The following is a 15,385-nucleotide window of genomic DNA, read 5'->3' as shown; positions in this document are numbered from 1 at the left end:
TTACATCACATTCTGAAGAATGAGGGCTTACCCTTAAGTCAGCACTGATTGAAAGCCATTTTTTTAAAAATGGTACAGTCCACTCCGGAACTACTGGAACCGCAAGACCAGTTCATTTGTTTGTGCTCTACACCAAAGACATTTGGGTTGTAGATCGAAAAATGGATATGAGACGAGAGTTTAGGATTTCAGCCTTTATATCCTGGTATTGACGTCCCAATGTGTTAAAAAAAAGTCTTGAAGTAAATTAAAGTAAATAACACTTAATATCTAGTTGCATATCCTTTGCTTGCAATAACTGCAACAGGTCTGTGACTCATTGACATCACCAAATTGTTTCTTCTGTCGTGCTGCTTTTCCAGGCTTTTACTGCAGCCTCTTTCTGATATTATTTGATTCAAATAGTTTCTATCTTGAGTGTCCTCTTCAGGAGGCGAAATGCTGCTCATTATCTTGCTGCATGATGAAGTTTCTCCCAAGTAATTTGGATGCATTTCTCTGTAAATTGGCAGACAAAACGTTCCTGTAAATTTCTGAATTCATTCGGCTGCTATCATCATGAGCTACATCGTCAATAACGATTAGTGAGCCTGTTCCAGAAGCAGCCATGCAAGCCCAAGCTATGACACTCCCTCCACCATGTTTCACAGATGAGCTTGTATGTTTTGGATCATGAGCAGATCCTTTCATTTTCTACACTTTGGCCTTTCCATCACTTTGGTAGAGGTTAATCTTGGTTCCAGAACTTTTGTGACTCATCTCTGTATTTCTTTGCAAATTACAATTCTCACTGGTGATGAATGGTTTGTATCTTGTGGTATGTGGTACTGTATTACAACTACTGCTACTACTACCACTGCATGGTAAATAATAATAATAATAATAATAATAATAATAATAATAATAATAATAATAATAATAATAATTAGCAGCAGCATCAACAATAATCTTTATAGCGTTGGTTAATATGAAAAAATTATTATGATAGCATTAGCATGATATGTGAAAGCACTTTCATGTTACACAATATATACTATGATATTTAGATTAATGTAAAACATGTAAAGAAAAAAAATAGAAAAAGAATGTAAAACGTAAAAAACTACGAATTCAAAAAATAATTATTTATATTGCATGTTTACATCAAATATAATATAACATCCAGTTAAATACCTGGCACTGTAAGTAATGATGTCTGTTCAGTGTTACAAAACTACTGACAATATTTATTACATGCTACTCTCTGAAGAGTTTTGAGACGCAATTTATCACAATAAAAAAAATGTACGTTTAAAAAAAAATAATAATTGAACGTTTTAACACTGCTCCATATCTAATACAATTGCCTACATTTCCCATCAGCCCCAGCTCTCCGTCCCACCGTATCCAGGAAGTAATGTGCACGTTGTCAAGCAAACTTCCCCCGCAGGATACAGCAGCATTACCCAAGTAGATAGCTTGAAAAACAGGGGAAAAGAATAAAAATGTTGGACGAACATAGAATTATTATTTTTTGATGCCTTGTAAGGTCATTTTTTGTTTTGTTTGAAGACGTGACGTGTAAACAGAAACGTTATATATTTTTTTTTAAATAGGTGGAGAGTTAACTTAAGGTAAGTGAGGTGGCTACTATGAATATGAAGCTATTTACACATACGGTTATAACACTGTCATGAATAATTCCACATATTCATGATGTCTGTATGTATAATACACATTACTCAAACAAAATAAGAATAATGTTAGTTTATTTTTTATGGTTCATGTTAATTGGGACATTATAAGATATACTTAGTGGAGAGAGGAATAGGGATATAATGGATGTATAATTGGATGCAAGAAACACCCCACAACTATGGTGAAATTATGAATTTTATGGGCATTAAATTGTGTTTTCATTAAAAATCTTGATAAGCAAGGGAAAACTAGACTGAGGAATACAGAACAGGACTTAGGCCTACTACTGCGTATGTAGACATTTTTACTTAGTGTACTGTGTTCATATCATTGTTGAGATTGATGATAATGTTTTGGTTCTTATTAAATCTTGTGTTATGCGTCTACTGCAAGAAATAAATGTGTCACACACACCTACGTGTAATATCATGGATACTTTTTTCAGGCTGGTAAGTGAAGATGAATCCAGTTAGGCGTCCAGGCACTGCTTATTCCTTTGTGACAGAGTTTGAGGGTTCTGGGAAAATAAACCCGAATCCTGTAATTGCTAAGGACTCAGATCTGCTATTTGATATTTACCTCTCTCCTGCAAAGCTGGTAAGTCCTAAAACGCAGAATTCTGGGAATGCAACAAGTTACAATTAATCAAATTTGTGAAGACTGAATACCAAGATGTGTTTATTATTGGCGCTACAGAGAAACCTGTCTGGGTCTGATGATCTACAGCAGGTCACAAGCTTGGAGATGCGTGTTGACACCCGGGAAACTATCTTGGGCAATTTTGGTGAGATTAATGTACAGTACAGTCTTCTGCAGATATATTTATAGGCTGATGTGATGGATAAAGAAACTGGCATGCATATAAACATTATTGTCCACACCTAAGTTTTGCTTGAATTCATTGCTATCAGCAGCCAATTTTTCATTGATTAAGTAATTCATTCATTCATTCATCTTCAGTAACCACATTATAGTGATCAAGGTCACAGTGGATCCGGAGCCTTTCCCAGGAACACTGGGCAAAAGACAGGAACACACCCTGGGTTAGGATAACAGTCCTGTGCAGAGTACCATACACACCCAATCGCAATTAAGGGCAAGTTAGAGCATCCAGTATGTGACATGTTTTTGGGAGATGAGAGGAAACCAGAGAACCCAGAGACACAGAGAGAACAGGCAAAAATTTATGTTGACAGAAACCTGAGGTCAGGATTGAACTAGGAACCTTGGAGCTGTGAGGCGGCAACACTGTGTGCTGCACCACCAAATTTTCAGCCAAATGAAATTTCTGGATCTCTGCTCTGATCATAGTTATTGTTCAGTAGTAGCAACAGTTGATCTATGTAACTTCTTACTTTTCTATTTTTACTCACTTGTTCTTGAAGGATTCCCTTGATTCCGGAAAGCTATGATTGCTCAATGCACTCAAGCAAGACAAGGAAGAAGTGAATACCCTGTAAAAAAAAAAAAAAAAAAAGAAGAAGAAGAAGAAGTAGAAAAAGGAAAAGTTGACTTAACTTAAAATTTCAAGGCAACTTGCTGCATAGCTTTTTTTTTGTGAGTTTACTCAACTTTTAACCAAAGTAGTTCATTTTTTTTTTTTTTAAGTTAATTTTTAACCTTGAGTTGAGTAAACTCAAAACTGCTTTACAGTGTAAGGTCAAAAAATATGAATCAGCTTTCTCTATGGAGATGTTTTGTGCTAATGACCAAGTTTTAAAGATAGTTGGGTGTAGTTGCATCACCACTTTATTCTGTCGTCATACTGCAGGTGTTCACTTGCCCAACCTCGTGCAGCTGAAAATGAACAACAGTTTGATCTTATCTGTGCGGTAAGGTTTTCTCCTTTCACTTTTGCACTAGAGTTCTCCTTACAAAGTAGGCCAAACTTGTAGAACATTAGTTCAACAATATTTCTGGGAAAAAACAGGTAATTTACTAATCTGACACAGAAATGACGTATATCTGGAAATTCATGCTGTTCCTCTCATGGGTTGTGTGTGTGGGGAGGATCTCACTGTGCTCCAGTGTTTTCTATGAATCAATCTTTGAAGAATGATGCCTGTGATCTGCAAAGCCAGCACTTTCCCATAAGGACATGCTCATGATGGGTTGTGGCCCTCTGTTTTAGAGGACAGTAAATCCTCATTTCCTGAAAGTGGTGTTGTTGCATAGTTAGAGATTGACCCTGTGTCTCAATGGACGGTTTTGTAGATTTAACCCATCTGGAGAACAGGTTCAATTGACACTTGAACAAATGGAGAAAGCATGTGTGAGCTTGGACATGTGTAATGTGTATACAGTATTTATGTGTTTGAGAGAGAAATAGAGACAGGTGGAGTCAGGACTGGCAGTAAACCTTGTCTTTCTAATTCTGATCCATTAATATAGTTAGCAGATTATTTCATCATAAATGATTCATGTTAAAGTTGCTGCATCATTTGGTCTAAATAAATTTTGACTCTAAAAATAAAAATATGTGACTCTAAAAATGTTGACACCCCTGATGTTAAAGGTGATTTACTCCACAGTATGTTATTTCTGACAAAGCCAGATGTGAGGACTGAGTCACGGAAGAGAGGAGAAGGGTCACAACAATGGACGGGAGCACTAGACAGCTCAGAGCTGAGGGGACCTGAAAGATCCGATAGCATTTCCTGCACTGGGATTCTGGGGTGAAGGGGGGAGTAGAGACGTTCAGAGTATGACTGAGGGGAGAGGATGAGAGCAGATTGCAGGGAGAGCAGAGGGAAGTGGTTGCTCATTGTTCCCAGTGTTTCTTCAGGGATCTTGGAATCAGTCTGTCCCACCTCCAAGTGCTCTCCCTGGTTCGATGCGGCCTAGTCGACTTGGAAGGGCTCCCCTCACTGTCCTCGCTTAAGGTAATCACTACATTCATACAGTATGTGCTGTTTACAGTTGTTTAAAGATATAGTGAGTTAGTTAGGTGGACATTAGGGGAAACTCAAAATCAGAACACATACAGTCCCACCTTTTAGTCCCTCCAAAGTATGGAAGTATAATAGTGCCAAATGTCCTCAAGGCAAAATGGCATGTTGAATTACTTAAATTGAATAAAAACATGTCACAATAACATGACTTGGGCATAAAACCAACTGGAAAGTGTTCCTGTAGGTGTCAGGTATGATGCACACCTTTTTTTTCATAAAAAAAAGGTGTGCGTTATAGCTGACACCTACAGGAACACTTTCCAGTTGGTTTTAAGACCAAGTCATTCCCTTCAAATGCTATTGAAGTTAGAAACATGTATACCAATATGTAACTTTAGAGACGGTCCCTTAATTTGCACATATCTGTGAATATCGAACCTCCAATGTCAAGCCAACTTTATGCCAGTCCGCTTGGTTCATCTCTCTTGTGGCTTGTCAGCACAATCCCGTCACTAGGGGGCCGGCCCAGAGTAACATCTTACAATAGTATCGGCAATCCATTGCTCTTCCTGTGAGACCCGGATGTGAAGACTTGAATTTTAAGACCCGAATTTTAAGACCTGAATTTTTGCAGCCTGAATTTGTGAGGTTGAAAAGTAATGTGTTGAAATACTACCTGACGAATAATGAAGATGGTATTTTAACAACTGAATATTTTGGAACTGTATTTTAGGAAGGTGAATATGTGTGCATTGAATTTTGAATGCTGGAATTTTGTTTTCAATCAAAACATACAAATCCAATGAATTGCAGAGGAAACTAATTCAAGCACTGTTTTTGCTGTGTTTTTTTTTTTTTGTGTGTGTGTCAAATTGCTGGGCAGAAAAATTCAAGTATTGTTATTGCGATATGTTTTCATTCAATTTTTGTAATTCAACATGCCATTTTGAAGGGCGCACGATGGCTTAATGGTTAGCATGTTCGCCTCACAGTGTCCTAGGTTCGAGTCCCCCCGGAGCCATGTGTGTACGGAGTTGGCATGTTCTCCCCGTGCTGCGGGGGTTTCCTCTGGGTACTCCGGTTTCCTCCCCCAGTCCAAAGACATGCATGGTAGGCTGATTGGCGTGTCTAAAGTGTCCGTTGTGTATGAATGGGTGTGTGAGTGTGTATGTGATTGTGCCCTGCGATGGATTGGCACCCTGTCCAGGGTGTACCCTACCTTGTGCCCAATGCTCCCTGGGGTAGGCTCCAGGTTCCCCGTGACCCTGAAAAGGAGTAAGCGGTAGAAGATGGATGGATGGAACATGCCATTTTATATGGCACTATTATACTTCCATACACCAAAGGCACACCCTCAAAACACATCCATGTGCACTGTCTAGGCTCGAGTAGTGTGGGTAGATAAATATTAGTAGTTTCATACTGGTGTACTACATACACTCCTGGGCAAAAATAATAATAAATGGGCCAAGCCCAAAATAGCCAAATATTAAGCTTTTAATGGTTTTAACAACAAATGATTAATCAGAAAATTAGGAAGAATTTAAAAAGTGCACTCCTGAGACCTCCTGTGCCACCATTTGCTCGTTTACTTTGCTGCAGTGAAGTGTTTGGGGGGAAAAGCTAGAAACAGGGAAACACAAAGATACACTGATGACAATGATTCAAATGTTTGATGTAAAATTCAAACTATTACATGCCTGAGTGTACAAAATTGAAATAATGTAAAAGTAAAATAAAATAATAATTGAAATCAATAAAATAAAAATAAAAAGCTGTCTGCAAGGCTTAAACATTTAAAGAAATGACTTTATCTATTTGTTTCATTCTTGCTAATTTCCTGACCAATTATTTGTTGTTAAGACCGTTAAAAGCTTAATATTTTGCCATTTTGGGCTTGGCCCATTATTTGGCCCAGGAGTGTACAATCCTTCCCCATAGAACTTTTAAGGATTACCCCAGAGAGACAAACTCTGACAAAGAAGGAGGAGTTCCTGAACTGACAGGGAAAATGATTGATAGGCAAGTAGAGACTTCTCTTTGTCAAGACTGGTTGGATATTGGTGGCCCACATTATCTGATTTTCTCTTGTTTACAGAGGTTTCTTTATTTTGTCCCTCTGAGGGAATTTGTAAAAATTTCTGTGTGGACCCATACAACAGAGAAGGGTCCTCTTTCTCTTTCAGAAAAGGTCCAATAAAAAACAACTAATCATTAAAAGAACCCCGTTTTTATGAGTATGAAATCTCATTGAGGAGACATCTCATTGTTTTTTATACTTTGAGCAGATATGTTATGAGGAGAACATAAAGTCTTCTAATGAAAACATCATGACATACCTTTAACTTATATTTCTGGAGAAGGACTTGATTTGTACCAATATTTTCTAGACATTGACTTGTGGTCTTTGCCCATACTGCTTTGTTCTTGTCTCTCAGGAGCTGTATGTGGCCTACAACAATGTGTCAGACCTGAGCCAGGTATGCATGCTGGAACAGCTGGAACTGGTGGACCTCGAGGGGAACGATGTGGACGACCTGGTTCAAGTGCAGTACCTGGGTCTGTGTGGGAAGCTAAAAACCCTGACATTGGAGGGAAACCCTGTATACACCTGCCCCCGTCCAGGAGCATCACAGGTACAGGTACAGTAACAGCAAATTCAATATTAGTGCCAGTTTCCCAGCTAGACGTTTACCCAATACAAAGACCACAGATCACATGTAAAATGTTAATTACTTTTCTAAATGTTCAGTTTCTCTATTTGAAAGTGCCCTTTCAGTCAGTGCTTTTATGTAAATATTACTATCATGGATATCCTGTAAATATTACTATCATGAATATCCTATCGTGGAATTCCTTCCATCCATGTTTATACAGCTATTTCCCTTGGATGTATCAGGAGTTCCTCATGTCAAGACAACATGTGAAACCAGGCACGTTACAGTATGTCATACTAATCCAGGGGTTTTCAAAAAAATTTTGGCCAGTGACCCAAGTGTAAGGGCCCACGTTTCTCACAAAATGCAAACATCTGTACTTCTTACTTATCATCTGATTTTTATACACTGCAAAAAAAATGATATCTTAGCGACTGAAAATATCTTTCTTTTTATGAGATTATTCTGAATAAACTATAAATCAAATGGTTTTTAGATGCTTTTACTCATTTTGAGCTTTACATTTTATTTTATTGGCAGATCATTTTGATTCTTTCTAGAAATAAATGCTTAAAAATGAAAAACATTATCTGCCAATAAAAACAAAACTATTTCAAGCTTGAAATTAGTAAAAAAAAATAATAATAATAAAAAAAGGCTAGAAATAGGTTTAATACATTTTTTATTAAAATCTTATATTTGGCTTATTATAATTTTATAACAGAAAATACTACGTACTTACCACCCACTTTAATAGGAACACCTATACACCTGTTCATGTATGCAGTTATACAATCAGTCAATCATGTATAAAATAAAGCAGATACAGGTCAAGAGCTTCAGTATCAATGTGGGTGAGCCTGTGCCTCAGATTCCTCTTCTTGTCTGACAGGAGTGGAACCCAGTGCAGTCTTCTGCTGTTGTAGCCCATCCACCTCAAGGTTTGATGTTTTGTGCATGCTGAGATGCTTTTCTGCTCACCACGAGTGTAAAGAGTGATTATTTGAGTCGTGATATACTTCCTGTCAGCTCAAACCAGGCTGGCCATTTTCCTCTGATCTCTCTCATCTACAAGGTGTTTCATCCTGCAGACTCTCCACTCACAGGATGTTTTTTTTGGTTTGTTTGTTTTTTTGTTTTGTTTTTTGCACCATTCTGTGTAAACTCTATAGACTATTGTGTGTGAAATTCCCAGGAGATCAGCAGTTTCTGAAATACTTAAACCAGCCTATCTGGTACCAACAACCATGCCATGACTAAAGTCACTGAGATCACACTTTTTCCCCATTCTGATGTTTGATGTGAACATTAACTGATTCTCTTGACCTGTACCTGCATGATTTGATGCATTGTGCTGCTGCCACATGATTGGCTGATTGGATAACTGCATGAATGAGCAGGTGTACAGGTGTTCCCATTAAAGTGGACAGTGAATGTATATATGATAACAATGTTGGTTAATCAAAAAAAAAAAAAAAAGATCTACTCCTGTTATCTGTGGAGCATTTACAAAGTTTGAATTTTAACTAATGCCAGAGCGTGTGGTGCTACTATAAGTCTACAGGATGAAATACAGCTTGAGCTCAGTGCTAAATAGCTAGAAAACACACCCAGATGTAGAATATAAGCCCCACCACCACCAAATACACAAATAAATAAATAAATAAACCCAACTCACGTGTTGGACATGGTACTGTTGTGGTCTGATGTAAAATGGGCTAATTTTGAGCTCTAACTTAAATACATAAGCTAGTTTAATGAAAGGTTGGCATTTTAAGTATTATTATTTTAAAATACGAATAGAATTTTATAATAAAAGTTGGTGAAAATCTCTTGTGACTCATATCTACAGTATAGCTCAGCTACAGTTCTTACAACCCTAAGAATATATGCATGTGCCGTGTGTGAGTGTCACCCTCTCAGTGTATGTTTCTGCACACTGACCTTGAGGGCCATTGCCATAATGGTTCTGCAGGTCACCGAAATGCAATTAGCCTCCGCTGGGAAATGAAAGCTCCTGTCTGATGTTTGATCTCGCCATGCCAGGCTATATCCATTAGAAAGATCATGAATGGAAATGGAAAACTCAAGAAAGTTATGACAGACATGAGAGAAGATCTCATAGACCAGACATATTTCAGTTTATTCAACTAAATTGTCTGCGAACAGTGTTGGCTAATTAGATTTTTGATTTTTTTTTAAACTGATAGTGTGAGTTTGTGTGTGAGTAAATGATTTAAATAATTCATGTAATATTTGGAAATACACATTTGAGAAGGAGCACCCCAATTTTATTTGATGTCACGTCTTCCTCCGGTTTCGCAGTAATCAGTTTATTTTGACACCCCATTATGAAACTGGGGCAAGCACACAGTCAGGACAGAGTGTGTTGAATATGCATTAGCTCTCATGATGAATAAGGGATATTCTCCTCCATTTGTCTTTCTTCTGTTCTCTCCCCCTCTCCATCTCAGATGTGCGCTTGAAAGGACTCTCACAGCTGTAGCTCTTGTTTATCATTCTCTCCCCCTCGTCGTATTGGCGATATAAATGTGTCAAACATTTTGCTTTGATGGTTATGAGCAGACACACAGACACAGGGAAAATGTGTTTGTACCTCGTGTGTTGCATTCGACATCTTTAAACATCTCTCAGCAGTCCACCTGATGAAGTGTCCTGGACTTGTAATTATGACAGTCACCTGGAAAGACAAATTATGTTTTTGCAATGGCAAGAACATTCATCAGATTGACATGCACCTCAGTCTAATCACCTTTCATAATGTCATTAAGTGTGTGCCTAGGTTTTACAGCCCTGTGGGGTTTTTCCCATTGCGTAATGTAGCTCATTAAGTTGAGTTTATTTGATTGACAGGTGTCTGAGTACAACTATAGGTCTGCCGTGAGGAAGCTAATTCCACAACTTCAAGTCCTCGATGATGCTCCAGCAGAGGAAGAAGAGCCTCGCTGCTCCAGCTCTATGATGGCAGACTGGGCTCTGCTGAAAGACTCCATTAAAGACACTACCTCCATTACAGACAGTACCGATGACTGCCTGGAACTCATGGGTAATTTAATGAGCCAATTAATACATTGTTCAATCAGTTCAAGTTATTCATTGGTTTTATACTTACTCTCAGCATCGAATATTCTTCTAAAAGCAAGGTGCTAAAGGTCAATGCTATTATGTTTTGTCTGCATAGAATTAAGAGGCGCAAGTGTGTGTGACTTGCCACGACCCATGTCTGCCCAGCGCCCAGGCACCAGTGTGGGATACAGCAGTCCTCTCAGTCGTCCCAGCACTGCCAGGCCTCCTTCATCCTCCGTCAGCTCCAGACCAAGCTCAGCTGATTCGGATGCAGATACTCCAAACTACGAGACCAGTGATTTGACACACGGTGAGTGTGTTCTTATATATTACTATCATCCTCATTAGGTAAAGGCAAGCCATTAGCCTAGTTTCATGTCCAGCACCGTTGTCAGAGCTGCTGTTATAGAAAATCATTCATCACCATCTCATCACATTTGAGAATTCAACAGCGCTGTGGTATAATGAAACCTATTACACGTATGAAGTGTTGCTGCCTCATAATATGACGATTGTGTTCTAATTGGCCTGCATTCACAGGAATAAATGAAATCTTGTTACTCCACTGTTTTACCGGGGAAGGGGGACGGGTTGATGGTCAGGGGGGATTCTCATTGGGATGCTACTGTGATTTTCTGATGTCTTAAGAACTTTTTCGTGGGATCACCACATCAGAAAAGCAAGCGACAGATGATGTGCCTAAAATATATCTATATCTTTTGTCAGTTGGATAGATATATCCAACAGACACAAGATAGATAAGATACAGTCAGGTCCATTCCTTCATGGATGTAAATACAGACGGTTTACCTCAAGATGCAAACCACTGGTAACACTCAAGAACAGAAAGACCAGATTAGAATTTGCTGGAAAAAAAAACAACTTTTAAAAAACAACACCTGACCAGTTCTGATGCAAGATTATCTTGTACCAGAATGATACGAAGAGAAGAGTATGGAGAAGGAACAGAAGGGCTCATGATCCAAGGCATACCACATCATCTGTCAAACATGTGGAGGAAGTGTTATGGCATGGGCATGTATGGCTGCCAGTGGAACTGGGTCACTGGTGTTTATTGATGCTGTGTCTGCTGATATAAGTAGCAGGATGAATTCTGAAGTGTATAGAGATATACTTTCTGCTCAGATTCAGTCAAATGCTGCAAAACTGATAGGACTGCGCTTCACAATACATATGGATCCATCCATCCATTTTCTATACCGCTTATCCTACAGGGTCACGGGGAACCTGCAGCCTATCCCAGGGAGCATCGGGCACAAGGCGGGGTACAATGGACAGGGTTCTAATCCATCGCAGGGCACAATCATTCCCACACTCATTCATATCCTATGCACATTTTGGATATGCCAATCAGCTACCATGGATGCCTTTGGACGGGGCGGCCGTGGCTCAGGTGGTAGAGCGGGTTGTCCACTAATCATAGGGTTGGCGGTTCGATTCCTGGCCCACATGACTCCACATACCGAAGTGTCCTTGGGCAAGACACTGAACCCCAAGTTGCTCCCGATGACAAGTTGGCGCCTTGCATGGCAGCTCTGCTACCATTGGTGTGTGAGTGTGTATGTGAATGGGTGAATGAGACACAGTGTAAAGCGTTTTGGATAAAAGTGCTATATAAGTGCGCCATTTACCATTTAAGTGTGCCATTTTTGGACTGGGGGAGGAAACCGGAGTACCCGGAGGACACCCCCACAGAACATGCAAACTCCTCAATCACAGGGCTAATGACCCAAAACATTGGGAAAGCAACCCAAGAGATTAATTAAATGTAGTAATTAAATGTTCTTAAATGTCCGATGACCACAACCCAATCAAGCATGCTTTTCACTTACTGAAGAGAAAACTGAAGGCAGAAAGACTCATAAACAATCAGCAACTGAAGGTGGCTGCAGTAAAGACCTGGCAAAGTATCTCAAGGGAGGAAACTCCACATTTGATGATGTCCATAGGTTCCAGGCAGTCATTGACTGCAAAGAATTTGCATCCAAGTATTAAAAATAATGCTAATATTTATGATTATATTAGTTTGTCCCATTACTTTTGCGTGTAAATGTGAAAATGTACGTTCTATGAAAAAATGGCTGTAATTCCTAAGTGGTTACATTTTTATTAAGAATTTTGAATTAAAGCTGAAAGTCTGTAATTCAATCACATCTTGATTGCTTCATTTCAAATCCATTGTGGTAGTGTACAGAGGCACAATTACGAAAAGTGTGCCACTGTCCAAATACTTATGGACCCGACTGTATGTTACTTATAAGTGCAGAATTTCTATGCTTTAATTTATCATTTCTATTTCTAATTGTATTTTTCTCTCTCTAGGGGTGGGAAGAGTTCTCTTTTGTGGGAATCCGCTTCAGGCCATTCGGGCACGACGACAGAAAATAAAGGTAGGGCTGTACAGTACAGGTATACATCTTGCAACCCTAGACATATGAGAGTTAAAATGTGGTTTTAAAAAAGAGGCTTATAAAACAGATCAAAACATTGTTTTATTGTTTTCGTTGGTTTTCTACTTTAGCTTCAAAGCCCCAGTTCTCACTCCAGACCCTGTACTCAGCTAAGTAGCTATGTCCCTGAGCACACATATGATGTTGAAGAAACAAGCAGTCAGGACCGCAGTGATGTGTTCGCTGAACTCAGAGCCTGGAGGAAAGAACATAACAAGTATTGACGGTTTTCCTGCACAGCTTGTGTGTTAGATTTGTTTACTTCCTTTACTCATTGTGTGTGTATATTTATTACTTGATAGACGTCTTTTGGCCATTGAGAGAGACCGTCAGCCACAGGTGATGAGAATCGTGCATAACGACGATGATGATGATGATGATGAAAATAAAGACAGCAGTAATGAATATGATGAAGGGGCCCATAGTCTCAGCCTCATCAGTGACAGAGAAGACGAAGATGAAACCCAGGAAGGACAAAAGACTGGCCACATAGATAACAAGTCTCCTGATTCCTCGTTCCAGTCTCTTTCACCAGGTAGCTCATTTTGCTTCTTCTCATACTCTCCATGACTCATAAATACTGATCTGATATTTCTGATATGTCTGGTGCAGAGGCCTCCAGGCTCTTATCTTTATCAGACCACACCATGGCTCCATCTCCACCACCCAGAGGTGCAGCGCCCTCTACTGACAAGAGGATAGCAGAGATTCGAGCCCGCAGACTTAAAATCAGTAACATGGGGGTTGGTATGCAAAAGCTTACCAGGGAAACTATTAGATCAGACGTAACAGCATCAAGAGATATGAACCATAATGTTCTGTGCCCTGAGGCTTTGAAAATGCAACCTACCCCACCTCAGATCCTCTGTAAGCCTCACAGACCAGGCTCCAGCCCCGGGATCATGTCACAAAGGGGACGCTGGTATGTGCTGTTTTTTTTTATTCAACAACAGCAAAAACAAATATATAAAGTACAATATAAATTTATATTTTAATTACTTTAACTATTATGTTATACATAGTATAGTATAGTATAGTATAGTACGTTCTGCTTTAATTCATTAATACTATTTGTTAATAAATATTAACATAAAGCTTTGTGATTAAGTTCAGGAACTAGTCTACCCAAGAGTGAGCACAAGCCAATCATTTGCTCATTGATGCCTGACAGGACAACATCCACACGCCCTCATACAGCAAGAGCTGCTCTGCAAAGACCTCTTGTCCATCCCAGTAAAGCAATTGGCCACCTGGACTGAAGCCTTCTGCTTCTCAGACATTGTGGACTGCTTATATCTCTCTGGTGGACATTTTAGAGCAGAAGCATGTGGACTGAATGATGGAAAGAAAGATCCGTGATTAAGAGTAATGATCTCTCCCACTCCATCAGCCAGACTTAGTGGCTTACGGGTTATGGATGCCTTGGCTAAGTGGACAAATTGAAGACAGTGAACTGTATCATGTAATGAAAGTTTAGTCTTCTTGCTCTATCATTTCTCAGGAAATATTTTTAAAGAAATAAATTGTTTGTCCAAAAAGAATACACAAAAGAAATATTACCCCTTCAAATGCTGTTAATTAACAGCTGGTCCACTTGCCATACAGTAGAACAGACATAACTTTGAATCATATTTTATACACCACTAGGGGATGCTCTTTGAAAGCCAACACCCCTACGTTTACAGCCTTTAATTAATGGCTTTTTTAACATACTGCCCTTGTGCGTCCTTCTGGATTTTTTTTTTTTTGTTTAAATCATTTTATCTGTTAAAGCAAACAGCATAAATTTTGCAAAATGTGTATTTCTATTGGAATTTTAATATTTTGCCCTCATTTGCTTTCATAAATCTATTTTAAACCAGGCACACAAAATAGTTACACTCAGGAAGTTAAGGACAAAAATGTCCCCATTGAAACCCATTCAAACTGCAAGACTTAATCCCTGTGACATTTAAGCATAAAACCATGCATTTTGCGTTAACAGCCTTTTATTTAGTTGACAGGTTTCAAAACGTTGAATTTTTAAATTTTGAAATGTGTATTATTTTCTCAGCTTTAGCCTCTGAGGAAAATATATGCTTTTCCTTTTTTTCTGATTCTGCTGTATTATAGAGAACTGCAGACCAACTAAATAAATGATGCAGCTATAATTGTGTGTGTGTGTGTGTGTGTGTGTGTGTGTGTGTGTGTTTGTACGGATATCAGAGTTGTGGTTTGTATGTGTGTACTGAAAATTTTATGTGTGCGTGAACAGTTAGAAAGAAAGAAATGATATTGTACTGGAAATCACAAATCCCATGTATATGAGTCAAAGAAGGTTACTGAGATTTGAAGAGTTTTGCATTATGTAAAGAAACCGACGTTTAAAGGGTTACAGTTCTGAAAATGAATGAATGTTTGGTAGTTATGATCAGAACTGATGCTGGTAAAAAAAAATCATTCAGTGAAAGTGGAAAAAAATATTAATATCTAATATTTTTATGACAGTTTTTGGGCATGGACGTTTTTGTCCTCTATGGACCTATGTGTAACTTTTGTTTAATTGATGCACTAAGGTTAAGACAAAATAGTAGGGAAAATATAATAATTTAACTTAATCAAT

The 15,385-nt window shown here is 38.7% G+C and overlaps 1 protein-coding gene across 3 annotated transcripts; it reads left to right on the top strand.

Moving 5' to 3' along the window:
- Nucleotides 1-824: 824 nt before the first annotated feature.
- On the top strand, nt 825-14,963 carry lrrc56 (leucine rich repeat containing 56). Of its 3 annotated transcripts, none has more exons than XM_053641573.1 (13): nt 825-1,613; nt 2,123-2,274; nt 2,374-2,461; nt 3,449-3,509; nt 4,463-4,559; nt 7,007-7,204; nt 10,100-10,292; nt 10,428-10,622; nt 12,656-12,723; nt 12,855-13,000; nt 13,086-13,318; nt 13,396-13,705; nt 13,892-14,963. In XM_053641573.1, exons 2-13 carry the CDS (start codon nt 2,137-2,139, stop codon nt 14,040-14,042), a joined length of 1,878 nt encoding a protein of 625 aa, XP_053497548.1. In that variant the 5' UTR covers nt 825-1,613; nt 2,123-2,136; the 3' UTR covers nt 14,043-14,963. The 3 variants fall into 3 exon arrangements, with proteins under 3 accessions (XP_053497548.1, XP_053497547.1, XP_053497550.1); XM_053641572.1 differs by having other exon boundaries at nt 7,007-7,210; nt 13,892-14,962; XM_053641575.1 differs by lacking the exons at nt 825-1,613; nt 2,123-2,274; nt 2,374-2,461 and adding an exon at nt 3,208-3,234 and having other exon boundaries at nt 7,007-7,210; nt 13,892-14,962.
- The last annotated feature ends 422 nt before the right edge of the window (nt 14,964-15,385 follow it).

This window comes from Ictalurus furcatus, chromosome 14, assembly GCF_023375685.1.
Source record: "Ictalurus furcatus strain D&B chromosome 14, Billie_1.0, whole genome shotgun sequence".
NCBI classification, from domain to species: domain Eukaryota; kingdom Metazoa; phylum Chordata; class Actinopteri; order Siluriformes; family Ictaluridae; genus Ictalurus; species Ictalurus furcatus.
The sequence above is the reverse complement of the archived record's forward strand: the minus strand, read 5'-3'. Positions and strand labels throughout refer to the sequence as shown.